This window comes from Camelus dromedarius, chromosome 31 (assembly GCF_036321535.1).
Source record: "Camelus dromedarius isolate mCamDro1 chromosome 31, mCamDro1.pat, whole genome shotgun sequence".
In the NCBI taxonomy this organism is placed as follows: Eukaryota; Metazoa; Chordata; class Mammalia; order Artiodactyla; family Camelidae; genus Camelus; species Camelus dromedarius.
In genome coordinates, this window is record NC_087466.1 from 5,006,175 (window position 1) to 5,021,440 (window position 15,266).

Below are 15,266 nucleotides of genomic sequence, written 5' to 3' on the forward strand. Positions count from 1 at the left end.
TGCTGGTCACTGCTCAGAGCTTTCTGGATGTCCATGGACCACTGTGGGTCCAAGGTTGCCAGAAGGTAGGCACACATTTCAACCCAGATACTTTTGCTCTGTGAACCTCTTTCCTTGTGTGTAAGTTAAGTGTAGAAGTTCTGGAGCCTTTCTCTCAGGGATGTGTGGAGGGTTCAATGATAATGTTACAGAGACTCACTAGTGTCAGGTGTCTAGAGGGAAAAGTACTCAGGAAACGCCGTGATTGTCATCACTTCCTGTTGGAGTCAATCCAGGAGGTAAAAGCCAGTGTCTGAAGGGTCTGTGGGGCCCGAGTTGAAGGTTCCTAGCTTTACCTTGTGGGCTTATGGACAAAACTGCCAAGCACCCCCAACGTGGGCTTTGTCAGCAGGCTGCCTTGAAACCCTGTCTGGGCCATCCTTACAGCTTCCCACCTGGCCCTGGCGGTTCCCTTGCAGAGGCCCAGGGGGACATGCTTTTGCTTGGACTGCCAGTTCCTCGTGGCAGAGTGAGGACTGAAATCTGGGGCTTGGAATGGTTCTGCAACCTCTCCCGGGTCCAGTAGGGAGTTTCTAAATAGCACCCCCAGGGCACCCCTGTGGATTGAGTGCTGTCAGGAGCAGAGGCTGGGTGGGGAAGGATGGGTTTGGAGCTGGACTTCACTAGGTACATGAGGGCCTCCCCACCCCCTCACTCTGTAGAAGTGTCCAGGCTCTACAGAAGTTTTTTGGGCAGTGTCTTCAGGACCATCCTGTGCAGGGGGCAGGCAGGCGCTTGGTCAGACTCTCTGGCTAAGGGAGCGGAGAACCCAGGGCCCTTGTCTTGCTGGGCCTCATCTTGCTGGGCCTCACTGTGGGTGAGAGATGTGTTCCACTTTGACACACTTCATGATGTTTGGGGGAGGGAGCAGGTTACTTCTAGGGCCTCTGGAGTCTGCAGTCCTGGGGGATGACTTGGGCCTGCGTGCATGTGCATTGCAGGGCCATGGCAGGGGTGCCAGAGAAAGGCTGGAGAGCAGGCCCATCAGATACGGAAAAATCCCTGGCAGCCATGCTGATGTGGAATTTTCCCCATTCCAGAGTCGCCCAGTAATGGCGGGGGCAGTGGGGCTCTGACGTGGCTTATGCCCCACTGGGTAGCCAGCTGGTTTTGCACTGCCCACAGCTGGAGCTGAGCATTCCCAGCTCCAGGCTGTTATTAGTCCCCATCCTTGGTCCTGCTCCTCTGAGGGTGAAGGAGGGAAGCCGGGGACTGGGAAAAGGTGGATCCTGAATGGGGCACCTGCATCCTGATGGCCCTGTGCTCAGCCCTCATGGACACCCTGGAGGGGCGGGGTCAGCCGAGACCTCTCAGGGGTGTGACCAGCCCCTACTCTCATCAACATTTCAGACGCCAAAAACGTGTGTCTCCACTTTGCGCGGCCTTTAGAGCCCGAGGCCATACTTCCACTGAATGAAAGTTAAGCAACTGTCTAGCCTCCTCCCTTTTTCCCAGAGCTGGGCTGCCCTCACCACCACCACGCCACCCCGTTTCTCGGGCACCCTCGAATCCCCTTCAGGGCTGGGAGCTCGGCCGAGCCTCAGGGTCCGGCGGCGGGACAATGGCCCCGTTTGCACGTCCGAGACAAACGCGCCTTGTTGGGCCGGCGGCGGGGGCGCGGCGGTGCGCCCCGGCGCGCTGAATGCGGCTTCTGTGCGTCCCGGGCTGGCGCGGAGGGGCGGGGAGGGGGCCGGGACCCGGGGTGCCATTGGCCGCGGCGTCGGGGGGCCGGGCCAGGCTGGCGGCCGCACCTGGCCGGAGCGGGAGCGGGTGCGGCAGCGGCGGCGGCGGGGGCGGGAGCATGGTCCAGGCCGGGCCGAGCCGGGGGACCCGGCGGGTACACCCCGCCGCCTAGTAAGCGCCCCGGGCGGCGCGGCCCGGGGCCGAGCCTGCACTCCAAGCCCGAGAAGGACGGGGACAAGGTACGTCCTGTGAGCCCAGCACCTTCCACCAGCTTGCGTCCTGCCTCAGTCTACCCTCTGGGGTCCAGGCCCGCGCTACCCTAGCCCCGGAACTGGGACTGCGCACGCCAGACCCTCAGACCTGAGGGGTACGGGAGTGCTACACGGACGCTCCAAGGTCCGCGTGCCCGTTCCGGGGCCAGGGAGAGTGCAGGTTGGTCCTTGCCCGGCCGTTGGTTTTCTTCCCCAGGCTCCTATTTCCAGGGTTTACCCGGTCCTTGGACTTGGGGTGGGTGGGGCTGGAGCTGGGCTGGAGCTGGGAGTTCATTAATGATTAATCTCGGACACTGCGCCAGAGCCGTTGGGGAGGAGGGGCAGGGATCTTCCCTCTTCCCACCAGCCCTCCCCAGAAGGGGGGCGGTTAGAGCAGGGGCTGGGTGTCAGGGTAAAAGACGGATCCCTTCTGCCTGGGGAAGACCCTGTGCTGTCCCACTTAGGAGGCAAAGCCACCAAGGAAAGGCTTGTGGGAATGGGGCAAACTCTGGATACCCAACAGTTCCCTTGTTTCCTGGACCAGTGCCCAGGATGGGGGTCCAGCTTGGTCTGCCCTGCTTGGTGCCAAGCCAGCACTTTGGTAACAGCACAGAGCAACACTGTGATCCCTTCCCAGTGGGGACCCCCTTACCACCTGCCTAGAGCAGGAGAGGTGATAGGTGCACATCTGGCTGCAGTAACCCCAACCAGTGGGAGGGAGGGAGGGAGGGAGAGAGGGCCGCAGGCCTGACACCTGATCCCTGGGTTGCCAAGGTGACAGGTGCCATGGAAATCTTCAGGAGGACAGTCCAGTTGGGAGAATCCAACCTCTTCCTTTATGAAGAGGGTGACGTGAGGCCCAGAGAGGGTAAGGCCGTGGGCTTGGCTAGACCAGAACAGCCCTATGCTGCTGTACCCTACCTTGCCCTGTGGAGGAGGCGTTGTCACTAACCCCATTATCTGAAAGGGGAAACAGGTTCAGGGAGACTCAGTGACTTGCCCAAGGTCACACAGTTCAAAGGTGGCTAAATTGACTCCAGATACAGTGAATTGCCCCAGCCCCCATTTCAAGACCCCAGCCTAGCTCATGACCTCTCTGCCTTTCTGAGGTCCTAGCCTCTTGGAGCTGCCATGGAAGCCCCAAACCCCTTCCGCCTTGCCTGCTTAGCTCCCAGCTCTGCCTGACACTCGGGGGGTGGGCAGGCTGCTACCCTGGGAGCAGAGACAACGGAGCCCTGTTCCCAGCTGCCACCTCGGGCTGCTTCCTCCCTGCTTGTCACTAGGGCAGAGCCCTGCCTGATGGAAGCGCCCTGTGGACAGAGAAGCACACCTCCCTGCCTTGCATCCTCTTGTCTGATGAGCATGGGTCTGATATTTGAGGGCATGGGTCCAATGCCCTCCTGTCACCCAGCAAGGGAGGAATGTGTCCCTACGGCCCCTCCCTCTGGGCTCTAAGGGACTGAGTGTGCCATCCTGGTGCAAGAGGCAATGATTAACCTGGGAAAATGACACACAGATGGTGGAATTCCAGGCACGGCAGCAGGTTGGTGAAGGGCTCTTTCTTCCCTCGAACTGGGTGAGGAGTATGGACCAACCCCTTTTAGAAGCCCCATCCTCCTCCAGACTGAGAGGGCAGAATGGAGCACTGTGCCCACAGTGGTCAGCAGGCTGGGAGCCAGAGGAGTCTCCAGGTGAGAAGTGATGGTTCAGAGGAAGTGGGGTTTCAGAGGAAACCTACCTGCCAGCCCCAGGGCAGAGATGAGGTGGGGCTTGGGCACCCCCAGATCTGATTCCAGCAGTTTCCAGACTTGCCAGGGGACCCCAGGCAAGTCCTTCCCTCTCTGTGCCTTGGTTTCCTCAGATGTGAGATCTGGGGGTTAGGGACCTTGGGTCTGGAGCACGGGAAGTATAGATGCTTGGATGGGGAGGGGGTGGCCCTCCAGGAGTCCCGCTTCTGCCAGGTGGGTCTAGAAGGGTCAGGATAATAATCTGGGGGTGTGCAAAGGGCTCCGCATGCCTCATCTCATGTGCTCCTTACCTCAAGCCCACAAGAAGGTTGCATTATCCTCATTCGTTAGGGAATGGAGGCTCAGAGAGGGTAGGTTACTTGCCCAAGGTCTTCCAGCTGGGGAGTGGTGGAGCCAGGACTCAGAGCCAAAGCCTCTCCAGGATGAGCAAGGCAGGTGGGCAGATCCAAGGCTTTGTGCATAGCAAGTGCTTAGCACCTTTTGAAGACCTTTGTCCTTTCCATATTTTTATGCAAACAAGTGCATGACAGCTGTTTAAAAAACATTTCAGTCATACTGAGAGGTACAGAGAATGGTAATATCCACTCCCACATACTCATCTCCCGGGTTCTCAGGAATTTTGACTAAGAGAACAGGGACGGACTTCTCCGTTAACCTGTGTTTTGCCACTTCTCATTTAGAGCTACTTGGGGTGACTGAAACCTGCCATCTGGAGGGGTGGTGGTTTTGCCTGGACAAAGCAGTGTAGCAGGCAGACCTGTGGGCTTGCTCGGAGTTCTGACTGGGCCATTTCGCCCCTCCACAAGTTTCTGAGGCTCAGTTTCCCTGCCATCATGTGAGTTAGCAGGTGACACTAAGGATGTCTGTCCAGGTCACAGATGTGGTTGCCATTTGAAACGGTAGAAATAGGTAACGTTGCAAGATCAAAAAGTATCTTCTGAGTCATCAAAGAACATTGATTTCTTCTTAATTAGCTGCTGGGCCCCATGCCCAGCTGCAGCCATTCCCCCAGCTAAGACGGCAGTGGGGGCAAGATGTCAGGGCTTCTCTACATGTTTGGAGGGGGTCCTGCCAGCCAGCAGGCTAAAATGCCCCTCCAGGTGATCCTCCACATCTCTACTCCAGCGCCCCACTCCAGAGGGCCTCAGAGCGAGGAAGCTTCTGGACTTTTGCTAGTCACTGCCCCAGTGCGCCTGGACTGAGGGCCACCCTCTCCATCTGCACCTTCAACTGTGCAGCTCACACTTCTCAGCTTCTCTGACCCAGGTCCCTGCTGCCTCTTCCCCACTTTAGGAAATGGAGGTTCAGAGAGGGCAGCATGGCTGCCGTGGTCACACAGCGAGGTGGGGCATGGTTCAGACTAGTCATAGTTCCCTCCTCCTCCAGCCAGACTGCAGTTTTTCAAAATGGAAATATCTTTGTTTTATTTTAATTTTTTTCCAAAGTAATACAGACTCTGTAAAACAAAATTATATGTGTGTACTATATTTATGTGTGTACATATATGTGTGTGTATATGTATTTTTTCATGTCATTATAAATTGTAGACATCATTTTAATGAGTATAAAATAGACCATTGGATGAATGTCATATATTTTCTACCATCCCCTATTGCTGGATACCTGTTTCTATTTTTCCCCTTTGCTAAAACACCACAATGAACATCTTTGGGCTTCATCTCAGATCTCTTGTTAGATTTTCTTCTTTGAACAAATTCCCACAGGTAGAAGTGCTGGGTTTTAGACCTGTAATAGTTGCTGTCAAATATGTGCTCTGAGCACTGTAGGGACAGTCTTTCTGCCCTGCTTTTAAAAAAAAGTCTTCTCCAGTATCCCCATGAGACTCCCTTCTAGCCGCAGGAAACAGCCCTAGGACACCCTCACCCCACCACCTTCTCTGCCAGAGCCCTGTTCCCTTGTGTGCCCACCAAACAAATAGTATGAATGCCTGCCGACCAGTGAATGGTTCACGGGAGCAGTGGTTCCACAGAATGTTCTGCAGCCAATGGCTTTGGAGGCCCTTTTATCTCCTTGGGGGTCTCTTCCCCACCCTGTTCCCCTAAGTGCAGGGGTCTTTCTCCTTCCTCACCCTCTCCTCCTCTGACCTCAATTCCCACCTCTGTGCTCATGACCCCCAACCTCTTTCCCCCAAGATCTCCCTCTTGTGCTCTAAGCAGGGACTCCTTCTGCTCTTTGCACATTCTGCGAGCCTCCCACACATCCCCCAGACTCAATGTGCCCTAAACCCAACCCCCACTTTGACCCCCCAACCCCCACACTAAACCTGCCCCAGTACTAAGCCTCCCCTAATCAGGGACTAGCTCTACCCCCAGCCAGCCAGTCACGCCAACGGGGATTCTTTCCTCCTCTCCTCCACACCCTGTCACTCACCAACGCTGTCCATGCCATGGCCTACAGATGGTTCCAGTCCCTTCCTAGCCTTCTCCTTGGTCCAGGTCCCTTCACACCTGGACAGTGTAACACCCAACCAACCTCTGACACGCACACATACTGGACACTCCAGCCAGGCTGAACGTTTGTTAGTTTTTCGATTGCCCTGGCCTTTTGCACATGCTTTTCTCTCTGCCTGGCTTATTGTAGGGTAACAGGTTCATTAGCTAATGCTAGCTGTTGTAATAGATAAGCCCGAAGTTCCAAAAGCCTTAACACAAAGGCAGTTTAGTTGTCATTTTCCTGAAATCTAATCAGGTGTTTGGTGAGCAGGGATGCAGAGACCCAGGTTCCTCCTATCTCATGGCCCCGCCCACTTTTAGATCCTTAGAGATGTCCCCATTCATCCAGCAGGTGGGAAAAGAGACCACAGAGAAGGTCTGCCCACTTAACCTTATCAGCTGTCATTCTGCTCGTATTCCATTGGCCAGAATTCAGTTACATGAGGACATTGAACTGCAAGTGCAGATGGGAAATGTAGTTTAGGGAGAAAGGGAACTAACTGCCTTTGGAAATCAGAAAACACCCAGTAGCTTCTGCCACCGAGCCCTCTAGCCCAGGAAGTCTCCCTGATCATGCCCCTCCCACCTTCCAGGCTGGGTCAGGTGTTTTCTCTCTGCTCCAGGAAGCCCCGCCAGTGGGTCCTCCACCCGAGACCTGCAGCTGTCTGCTTGCCCCTCTGTCACCCCCAGCACCTTGAGCCCGAGCTCCGCGCACTGGGCACCATGAACCGCAGTGCTGGGCACAGTGCAGGTGCTTAGCAAATACCTGCAGAACAGATCAACTTAAAACTCATTGTGGTGGGGGGGTGCTTAGCATACACGAGGTCATGGGTTCAATCCCCAGTACCTCCATTTAAAAAAGAGAGAGAAAACCTCATTATGATCACAAAAAGATGTCCACAATCTATTGATATGAGGGGGTTGAAAGCAAGTTAAAAACAAAGTGTGCTCCCCAACAGAGACCCCTCCCATCACCAATATAGACAGAAAAGGAGGAGGCTGGTGCTGAAGCTTTAAGGGTGGTGAACTCTGGGTATGGAGCTCTTTTCACTGTCCTCTCGATATTTTTCTGTAACTGTAAAGTTACAGAAACTTTAAAGTTCAGAAACTTTTTTTCAGTGAGCATGTGCTGCTTTTATAGTTAAAAAAAATTATTTTTTCTTTGGGGGCAGAACCAGCCACAGCCAATGGCACTGATACTCTGGGAAGAGACCCCTCTGGCAAGGCTGTTCTGTCATCAATGCTCCCTCCTCTGGAAAGCTTGGCTTCAGGTGGCTCTTCTGTTCCTCCCATGCTCTCTCTCTGTGCTCCACCACCACCTGGACAAGGTTCTTGCCCTTGTGTGGCCCTGGGCTTGTCACTTCCTCACTTCAACTCCTTGGGTCCTCAGTTCCCTAGTCTATGATAAAGTAGGGGATAGGGAGGGCTCCCTGTAAAGATCCTGAGGATACGTGATACATGGCAAGTCCTGAGCACAGGACCAGACTCTGGTCTAGAGTCCACGCTCATAAACCACTGTGCCTGCTGTTTGATGTCAGCTCTGCCCCTCCTCACCCCCATGCACCTGTCTTTAAGTTAGCTCAGCCCAGAACAGATAAAACATCTCTACCCTGTACTCTGGACCTGATCCAGTACTCAGGGAGATCAGCACTCTGAGTCCTCCTGTGTCTCATAGGTGCTTGGAGGACTGCTCCCTGGCTGGGCAGGGCTGTGGGGGAAAGAGCATTCAGAGCGCAGTGTCAGATGCTCCCTGACCTATGAAAGTGCTCCGAGTGGGATAAATGACTGTCACAGTAGTGATTATTAATAATTGATGGTGACACCTGGGTCCCCAGAGCCCCATGCCTGGGCCATGGTGTGGGCTCTGGGCATCAGAGCTAAAGGAAGGATGTGGGGGCTTTCCTGGGCACCCTCTGTCCATGGGCAAGGCTGAGGCAGACCTGATCCCAGCTAAGAGCAGGGTGTGAGAGGTTCCAGTCCCTGAGCTGAGCCTGAGGGCCACTGGGTTTAGAACCAAGGCCCCTAGAACTGCCTCTTCCTACCGAGATCTTGGAAAGGATGAGCATCTCTGATCAGCCTGAATCGCTCGAGGCTGGACCAGGGTGTCCCATGCCACCATCCCTCACACAGGGTGGAGGCAGCGCAGGCAGGATTCTGGACTGCACCTCAGTACTGCAGTACTGATGAAGAACTTGGAGCTCTGAGAGGAGAAATCTCATCAGACTCTACCTGCCCTGGCCAGGGGCTCCGCCTCCAGGAGGCCTTCCAGGCTAAGTTTCTCACTCTCTGGGCTCTCACAGATTTTAGACAAACCTTGGTGGTCTGAGGTTGTGTCTCAGCATCTTAAAGCCGTAGAGTTTGGCAAGTCCATGTTTGGATTCTGGTTCTATCTGCCTCTCCTCTAACTGTGTGACCTTGGACAGGTGAGCTCATCTCTCTGAGCCTTGGTATCTTCACCTGTTTGACTCACAGGGCAGACATGAGGCTTAAGTCAGATGTGATCAGAGGAGCAATGAGCCTCCCCACCCCACCTGCCTCTCTGCCCCTCCGTGGCCTTCAAGCCTGTCCCAGGTTCTCCGCAGGGCTCTGCGGCTGCTTGTGTCCTTGATCCAAGGACACCTGGGACCTTGCTGAGCCCTCAGATGAAGGAGCAGCCTGGCTGCTGAGGTCCAGAGAGGATCGAGGAGCACCTAGGGGGCAGAGAGCCAGGGCAGCACCTGCAGGGTACAGGCATATGCCACCTGCTATCCCAGGGGAGGGAACTCATGAATATTCACACCCACTGGAGCATGAGGGAGCCGGCCAGCACACTGCTGGGTGTCATTGGAGCGTTCCTGTTTCCCAGTGACCGCAGAGGCAGCCTTGGGAGTCAGACGTGGCTCAGGCAGGGAGAGGGAAGGGGCAGCCAGCCACGGCCCAAGGTGAGTGTGTCTTCCTCTGCTGGGTCCCTGGGGGAGCAGGACACCCGGGAATCAGGCCTGCCTGGTGGTGATGCTGTAGCCCAGAAGGGTCACTGTCCTGCGCTCAGTTTCCCTGTGTGCACGCGGTGGGGGGTGAGTCCTGTTTCTCCTTCATTCCTTGGAGGCTGCTGGTCCAGCCAAACAGGAGCGTTGCTGGGCCTGGCCTGGAGCCAGCTGTCAGCACAGATGGAGGGTGACGTGGCTGGGGGCACTCAGAGGACAGAAGTAGATGGAGTGGGCTAGGGAGCGGGACAGTCTGCCCCGAGTGCCTGGGACTGTCATCACCGTAGGCAGAGGAAGGAGACTCAGGTTCTAATCCTATCTTTGCTACTGCTGTGCTTCGTGACCTTGATGGTGGTTCTGCCCTCTCTGAGCCTCAGCCTCCCTGCTGCGCCGTCTTCCAGACTGGAGGATGCTCAGGCTTGGCTGAGATTGTCCTCAGTACCCCATGGCCTTAGTCCTGGGGCCGTCACCTGCTGGCAAACCTCAGCCTTCTGTGATGGACTGTCCAGCTGCACACACCCTCCTTCCCAATGAGCTTGGGCTGGGCCTGGGACACACCAGGCACAGGCTGCCGTGGACAAGTGGGAGCCTGCACATTGGAGGCCGACAGCCCTGGGCTCAAATCCCAGCCCTGCCCCCTGCCTTGCGACCCTGGACAAGTCACGTCATTTCCCAGAGACTCAGTTTCTCCATCTGCAAAATGAGGGTGACAGTGGGGTCCGCCTCCCAGGATAGCTGAGTGGGGTCAATAGGATGCTCTGGAGAAGCCCCCATCCCAGGACCTGGCTTGTAGCAGGGGCTCAAAAGTGAAACCAGAGGGTGGGATGGCCCAGGGTCTGGCACCTGGCAGGGCCTGGCTGGGTTTTTTTGGGAGGGAGTGGGATGGGGATGTACTGGGGATTGAACCCAGGGCCTCATGCGTGGTAAGACATACTCTGCCTCTGAGCTATGCCCTCCCCCTTGGCTGGGTTTGAGGAAGCCAGTGTTGGGGGATGAACAAATGAATGAATGAAGCAGTGATTGGCGGCCCGGGGGTGGGGTTAGGGGTGGGGGGGTATGCTGGGCGGGGCCAGGCAGAGCCTGATTGGTGGTTCTAGGAGGCTGGTCTGCCCCCTGCTGCCCGACCTCCACCCAGAGCCTTTGCCAGCAGCCTCCCATAGTTCCGGAAAGTGCCCTGGTGAGTGGGGCTCCTGGGGTGGGGTGAGCCCTGGGGATCTTCAGAGGGCAGGAATCTCAATCCCTCCCCACTTTAAAATCAGAGAAACTGAGGCCCAGGGCCCCACTCAGGGTTTGGGCCCAAGTCTGAGGCTCTGGCCTAGCCCAAGGCTCTGCCCTGCTTTAGATAGGACCCTGGGGAACAGGAGGCTGATGGGGGCACTGGAGGCAGGGGCAGGTTTGTGCTTCGTGGTAGTGGTGGGGGTAGGGGTGGGCATACTCTGTTCAAGGGGGCCCACTCTGAGGGCGACAAAGACAGGAACCCACAGCAGGTCCCCACAGTTTGAGCAAAAACTATGTGCTAGTCACTTTGCCTGCCCCATCTTGAGAAGAGCCAGTGGGGAGGGCTACCAGCTGTCTCATTTTATAGATGAGAAACTGAGGCTCCAAGGGGTTCCTGTGATTGAAACACAGGTCCGGGGCTTCCAGGCCGGCACCTCCCTCTCCTGGGCCCTCTCCGTGATCAGATCGTCACTAGCTGACTTTCCCCACCTCACGAGCTTTATGATCTATTACTTAAATATATTAAATGCATTTTATTGCCTTTTCCTGATTAAAAATACAGGCTCCTTAAAAAAAATGCAACCCTTACAGAAATGCATAATGTAGAAAAATATTCCCTTGTGTACTCCTTCCTCACTGTTAAAACTCAGAACACGTCCCTCCAGTTGTTTCTTTGTGGGCCTATGCATATTTACTTACTGCATATATGGATTTAGGGGCACCGTGTCCAGAACTTTCTTTTTTCACAATGCAGCATGGTGCAGGGAGGGTATAGCTCAGTGGTAGAGTGCATGCTTAGTATACACGAGGTCCTGAGTTCAATCCCCAGTACCTCTATTAAAATAAAAATAAATTAAAAACCTAATTACTTCCCTCTTAAAAATTAAACATTTAAAAAAATATAGAGCATAGTGTGTTTTTGAGCCAGTCCACTCAGGTCCACCTTGTTTTTTTCCATTGGGTACAGATGGCTCCATCCAGGGATGGGCCTTGCTTTGTATGACTGTCCCCCGCAGATGGATGCTCAGGTTGTTTCTTTTTTTGGGGGGGGACTGTTTCTTTTTTTCTATTTCTGACCAAGCTGCCACGAACACGAAAGCATGGGTGACTTTGCCCAAGAATTTCTGTGGAATAGTTGGAATTGGGAGACCTTGTACCTTCCTCCTTGGATAGAATTGCCCTCTGGAAACACTCTCGTCCACCCCGACCCGGTCCACCTTGGCCACTTAGGAGCGAACAGAGATACGTCATTGTCACCAGGGAAGCCAAAATTCCCTCTCGTATAGTTTCTTCCTCTGCAGATTGCTTCTTCACATCTTTTCCTGTGAGGAGAAATTCTAGATGGTAAGCGGAGGTCTCAGGGACTGGTCAAGGAGGCCCGGAGTGCCCTTTCTCTGGGAAAGGTTTGTGGGTGCTTCCAGTCACTTTTCCAGGGGGAAGTACTTGGGGTCCTCCTCCAGGCTGGCTGGCTGGCCCCTGGCTGCAGGGACAGTGGCGACATGCCATGTGTGTGATCACGGGGCAGCAGACATGACCTCTCATGGCCTCAGAGGCCCAGGGCCCAGTGCAACATATGCCAGAACAGGAGTGGAAAGTTTTCGCCTTGGCCTGGCAGCTAAGGGGAGGTGAGAAGGCCCCCGGGCCCCAGCTCTCTCCTGGACCCCGTCGCTCAGCCTGAACTGGCCCCATTATAGCTCATGCCTCAGTCCCCTGCTGACAGGGTGGACCCAAAACCTACCCCAAAAACTAAAAACAAACAACAAAGCAGGATAGCCAGTTAAATTTGATTTTCAGATTAACATTGAATAATTTTTAATGTTAAGTATATCCCATATGATATTTGGGAAGCACTTGTACTAAAAAGATTTTTATTTGTTGTTTATCTGAAATTCAGATTTTCCTAGTTAACCCAGCCTACCGGCAACTGGAGAACAAGTGGGTGTGTGGGCAGAGGCCTGAATGCTGTGTGATCTGAGCCCCCTCCTTCCTCACGTGGAGCCTCAGTTTCTCCATCTGGCTCCCCTACAGCCCCCATGGGCACTGGGGCCAGTGAAAAGAGATGAGGAGCCTCGACCCCCACACTGGGCAGCTGGGAAGGGTGGCAAAGGGGACAGGTGGGCTGGCTGGGCCTTCTGAAAGGTGAGGTATTCAGGGCCCAGGACCCTCCCTGTAGACAATCTTGGCTTCAGGCCTGGAGGGACAGAGCCCTAGGAAAGGGTCTTCTTTGCCTATTCACTTAGATGATTTTGGTATGAAGCCCCAAAAGCTATAAAAAATTAATGAACACCTATGTACTTACCTGTCAGCTTCAAAATGAAAACCGAACCAGGCAGTAAAAAAACCAAACCAAACCAAACCAAAAACCTGAGCCAGGCAGCAGAACCTTCTCCCTGCCACACTCCCCAACCTCTCTCTGCATTGGCCTCGGCCACCATGTCCATCGGCAACCCAGCGTCTCTTTGTGCGTTTGTCTCTCTGTCTCTGTCTGGACCCTGCAGGCAAAGGCAGGTTCCCAGTGTGGAAGGCTGCCTCTCAACCCAGCCAGGCCTAGGATGGCGGTGGGGGCTCCCTGGGGCCGGCTTCCTGATACTGTGTTTCCCCCATAGGTGTCTGAGATGCTGCTGCAGAAGAAGCGCTGGGAGTCGATGGCCAAGGGGCTGGTGCTGGGAGCACTCTTCACCAGCTTCCTGCTGCTGCTGTACTCCTACGCCGTCCCCCCGCTGCACACCGGCCTGGCCTCCACGTGAGTGGCCCTGCTGGGTGTTGGGGGGTGGGGGAAGGGTGGCTCCCACCCCGATGATCACCTCCTGGGCAGCCCCCAGCTGTGCCCTACATGAGGCTGTGCCAGGCAGAAATCCCCCTGAGGGCAGAACTCACTGTGAAATGCACGGCCTCAGTGTCCTCACCTGTGAAATGGGTGTAATAATAGCCTATCATCGAGCATAAGAATCAACACTATCTGTGCACAGGGCTCAGAGTCATCCTCTGAGGCTCCAGTGGGGCCAGGAGGTGGGAGTGATTTGTCCAAGAGCACTGAGCTGGCACAAGGCCTGGATTCAAACTGGGGTCTGTCTGCCTACAAGCCTGGTTCCTAACCACGAGGCCACCCCACCTCCCCATAGGGCTGCTCAGCTCAGGCCTGGCACAGCCTGGGCCCTTAATTGGAGGTATTAAGTTGAACTAGAAGAAATTGCTAATAGTGGACCATTTTGGGCCTGCAGAGTTTCATGTGGTCCCATCTAATGCTACTTAATGATAAATGTATATCACAGTGGCCATGAATGAGACCTGTTATTGTTCTCTCAGCAACACCACATATAGGGCCTGCTATTGTCCCCATTTCACAGATGAGGAAAGTGAGGCCAGAGAGGCCAAACTGCCTGCCTACGTCTTGCAACCTGAACGCTGGCCAGTCTGATCCCCACCACTATCCCCTGCAGCCCTGCTCTCTAGACCCCAGGGCCCAGGGGGCTGAGTCCTGAGGCTCTACCACCACTCTATTCCCAGCAGGACCTCCGAGGGCGCAGCACCCTGTTCCCCCGCCCCAAGTGAGCCCGAGCCTGTGACCTCGGCCAATGGCTCGGCTCAGGGCTGCCAGCCGCGGCGGGACATCGTGTTCATGAAGACGCACAAGACGGCCAGCAGCACGCTGCTCAACATCCTCTTCCGCTTCGGCCAGAAGCACGGGCTCAAGTTCGCCTTCCCCAACGGCCGCAACGACTTCGACTACCCGGCCTTCTTCGCGCGCAGCCTGGTGCAGGACTACCGGCCCGGCGCCTGCTTCAACATCATCTGCAACCACATGCGCTTCCACTACGACGAGGTTCGGGGCCTGGTGCCGCCCAACGCCACCTTCATCACGGTGCTCCGCGACCCCGCCCGCCTCTTCGAGTCCTCCTTCCATTACTTCGGCTCCGTGGTGCCCTTCACGTGGAAGCTCTCGGGCCAAGACAAGCTGGCCGAGTTCCTGCAGGACCCCGACCGCTACTACGACCCCCACGGCTACAACGCTCACTACCTCCGCAACCTGCTCTTCTTCGACCTGGGCTACGACAGCGACCTGGACCCCAGCAGCCCGCAGGTGCAGGAGCACATCCTGGAGGTGGAGCGCCGCTTCCACCTGGTGCTCCTGCAGGAGTATTTCGACGAGTCGCTGGTGCTGCTCAAGGACTTGCTGTGCTGGGAGCTGGAGGACGTGCTCTACTTCAAGCTCAACGCCCGCCGCGCCTCGGCCGTGCCGCGCCTCTCGGGCGAGCTGTACCGCCGCGCCACGGCCTGGAACGAGCTGGACGCCCGCCTCTACCGCCACTTCAACGCCAGCTTCTGGCGCAAGGTGGAGGCGTTCGGGCGGGAGCGCATGGCCCGCGAGGTAGCCGCTCTGCGGCGCGCCAATGAGCGCATGCGTCGCATCTGCATCGACGGCGGCGACGCGGTGGACGCCACCGCCATCCAGGACGCGGCCATGCAGCCCTGGCAGCCGCTGGGCGCCAAGTCCATCATGGGCTACAACCTCAAGAAGAGCATCGGGCGGCGGCACGCGCAGCTCTGTCGGCGCATGCTCACGCCCGAGATCCAGTACCTGACGGACCTGGGCGTCAACCTGTGGGTCACCAAGCTCTGGAAGGTCATCCGGGACTTTCTGCAGTGGTGACGTCCCGCCCGCTGAGGAGGGCCAGGCAGGGCTCCTCTGGCCGCCGCCGCGGCCCTCCTGGTGCCACCCCGGCCCCTGGGGTGAGATGGGGCTGCTGCCAGGTCTGGGCCCACCGCACACAGGGCCTGAGATCAGTATTTGACTAGTTATAGTTTTTTTTTTAATTACATTCCTTTCCCTCTGAAAAAGAATGTTCTATTTCCTGTCTCCCCTTAAAGGGGAGACTTCCAAAGTAAAAGAATTTAATGTGTTTTTGTTAA

The 15,266-nt window shown here is 55.9% G+C and overlaps 1 protein-coding gene across 7 annotated transcripts; it reads left to right on the forward strand.

The window, feature by feature from the left end:
- Window positions 1-1,830: 1,830 nt before the first annotated feature.
- Window positions 1,831-15,266, forward strand: GAL3ST1 (galactose-3-O-sulfotransferase 1). Of its 7 annotated transcripts, none has more exons than XM_031443074.2 (3): window positions 1,831-1,961; window positions 12,962-13,098; window positions 13,863-15,266. In XM_031443074.2, exons 2-3 carry the CDS (start codon window positions 12,971-12,973, stop codon window positions 15,004-15,006), a joined length of 1,272 nt encoding a protein of 423 aa, XP_031298934.2. In that variant the 5' UTR covers window positions 1,831-1,961; window positions 12,962-12,970; the 3' UTR covers window positions 15,007-15,266. The 7 variants fall into 7 exon arrangements, with proteins under 7 accessions (XP_031298934.2, XP_010990576.3, XP_031298933.2 ...); XM_010992274.3 differs by having other exon boundaries at window positions 13,866-15,266; XM_031443073.2 differs by lacking the exon at window positions 1,831-1,961 and adding an exon at window positions 2,701-3,516.

Excerpts from the sequence above, each read along its gene's own strand:
- GAL3ST1 (XM_031443070.2), top strand. The coding sequence starts at position 8,940 with ATGAATATTCACACCCACTGGAGCATGAGGGAGCCGGCCAGCACACTG. Across the intron at positions 9,096-12,961 it reads GCAGCCAGCCACGGCCCAAG|GTGTCTGAGATGCTGCTGCA; the intron begins GTGAGTGTGTCT and ends TTTCCCCCATAG. Across the intron at positions 13,099-13,862 it reads CACACCGGCCTGGCCTCCAC|CAGGACCTCCGAGGGCGCAG; the intron begins GTGAGTGGCCCT and ends CTCTATTCCCAG.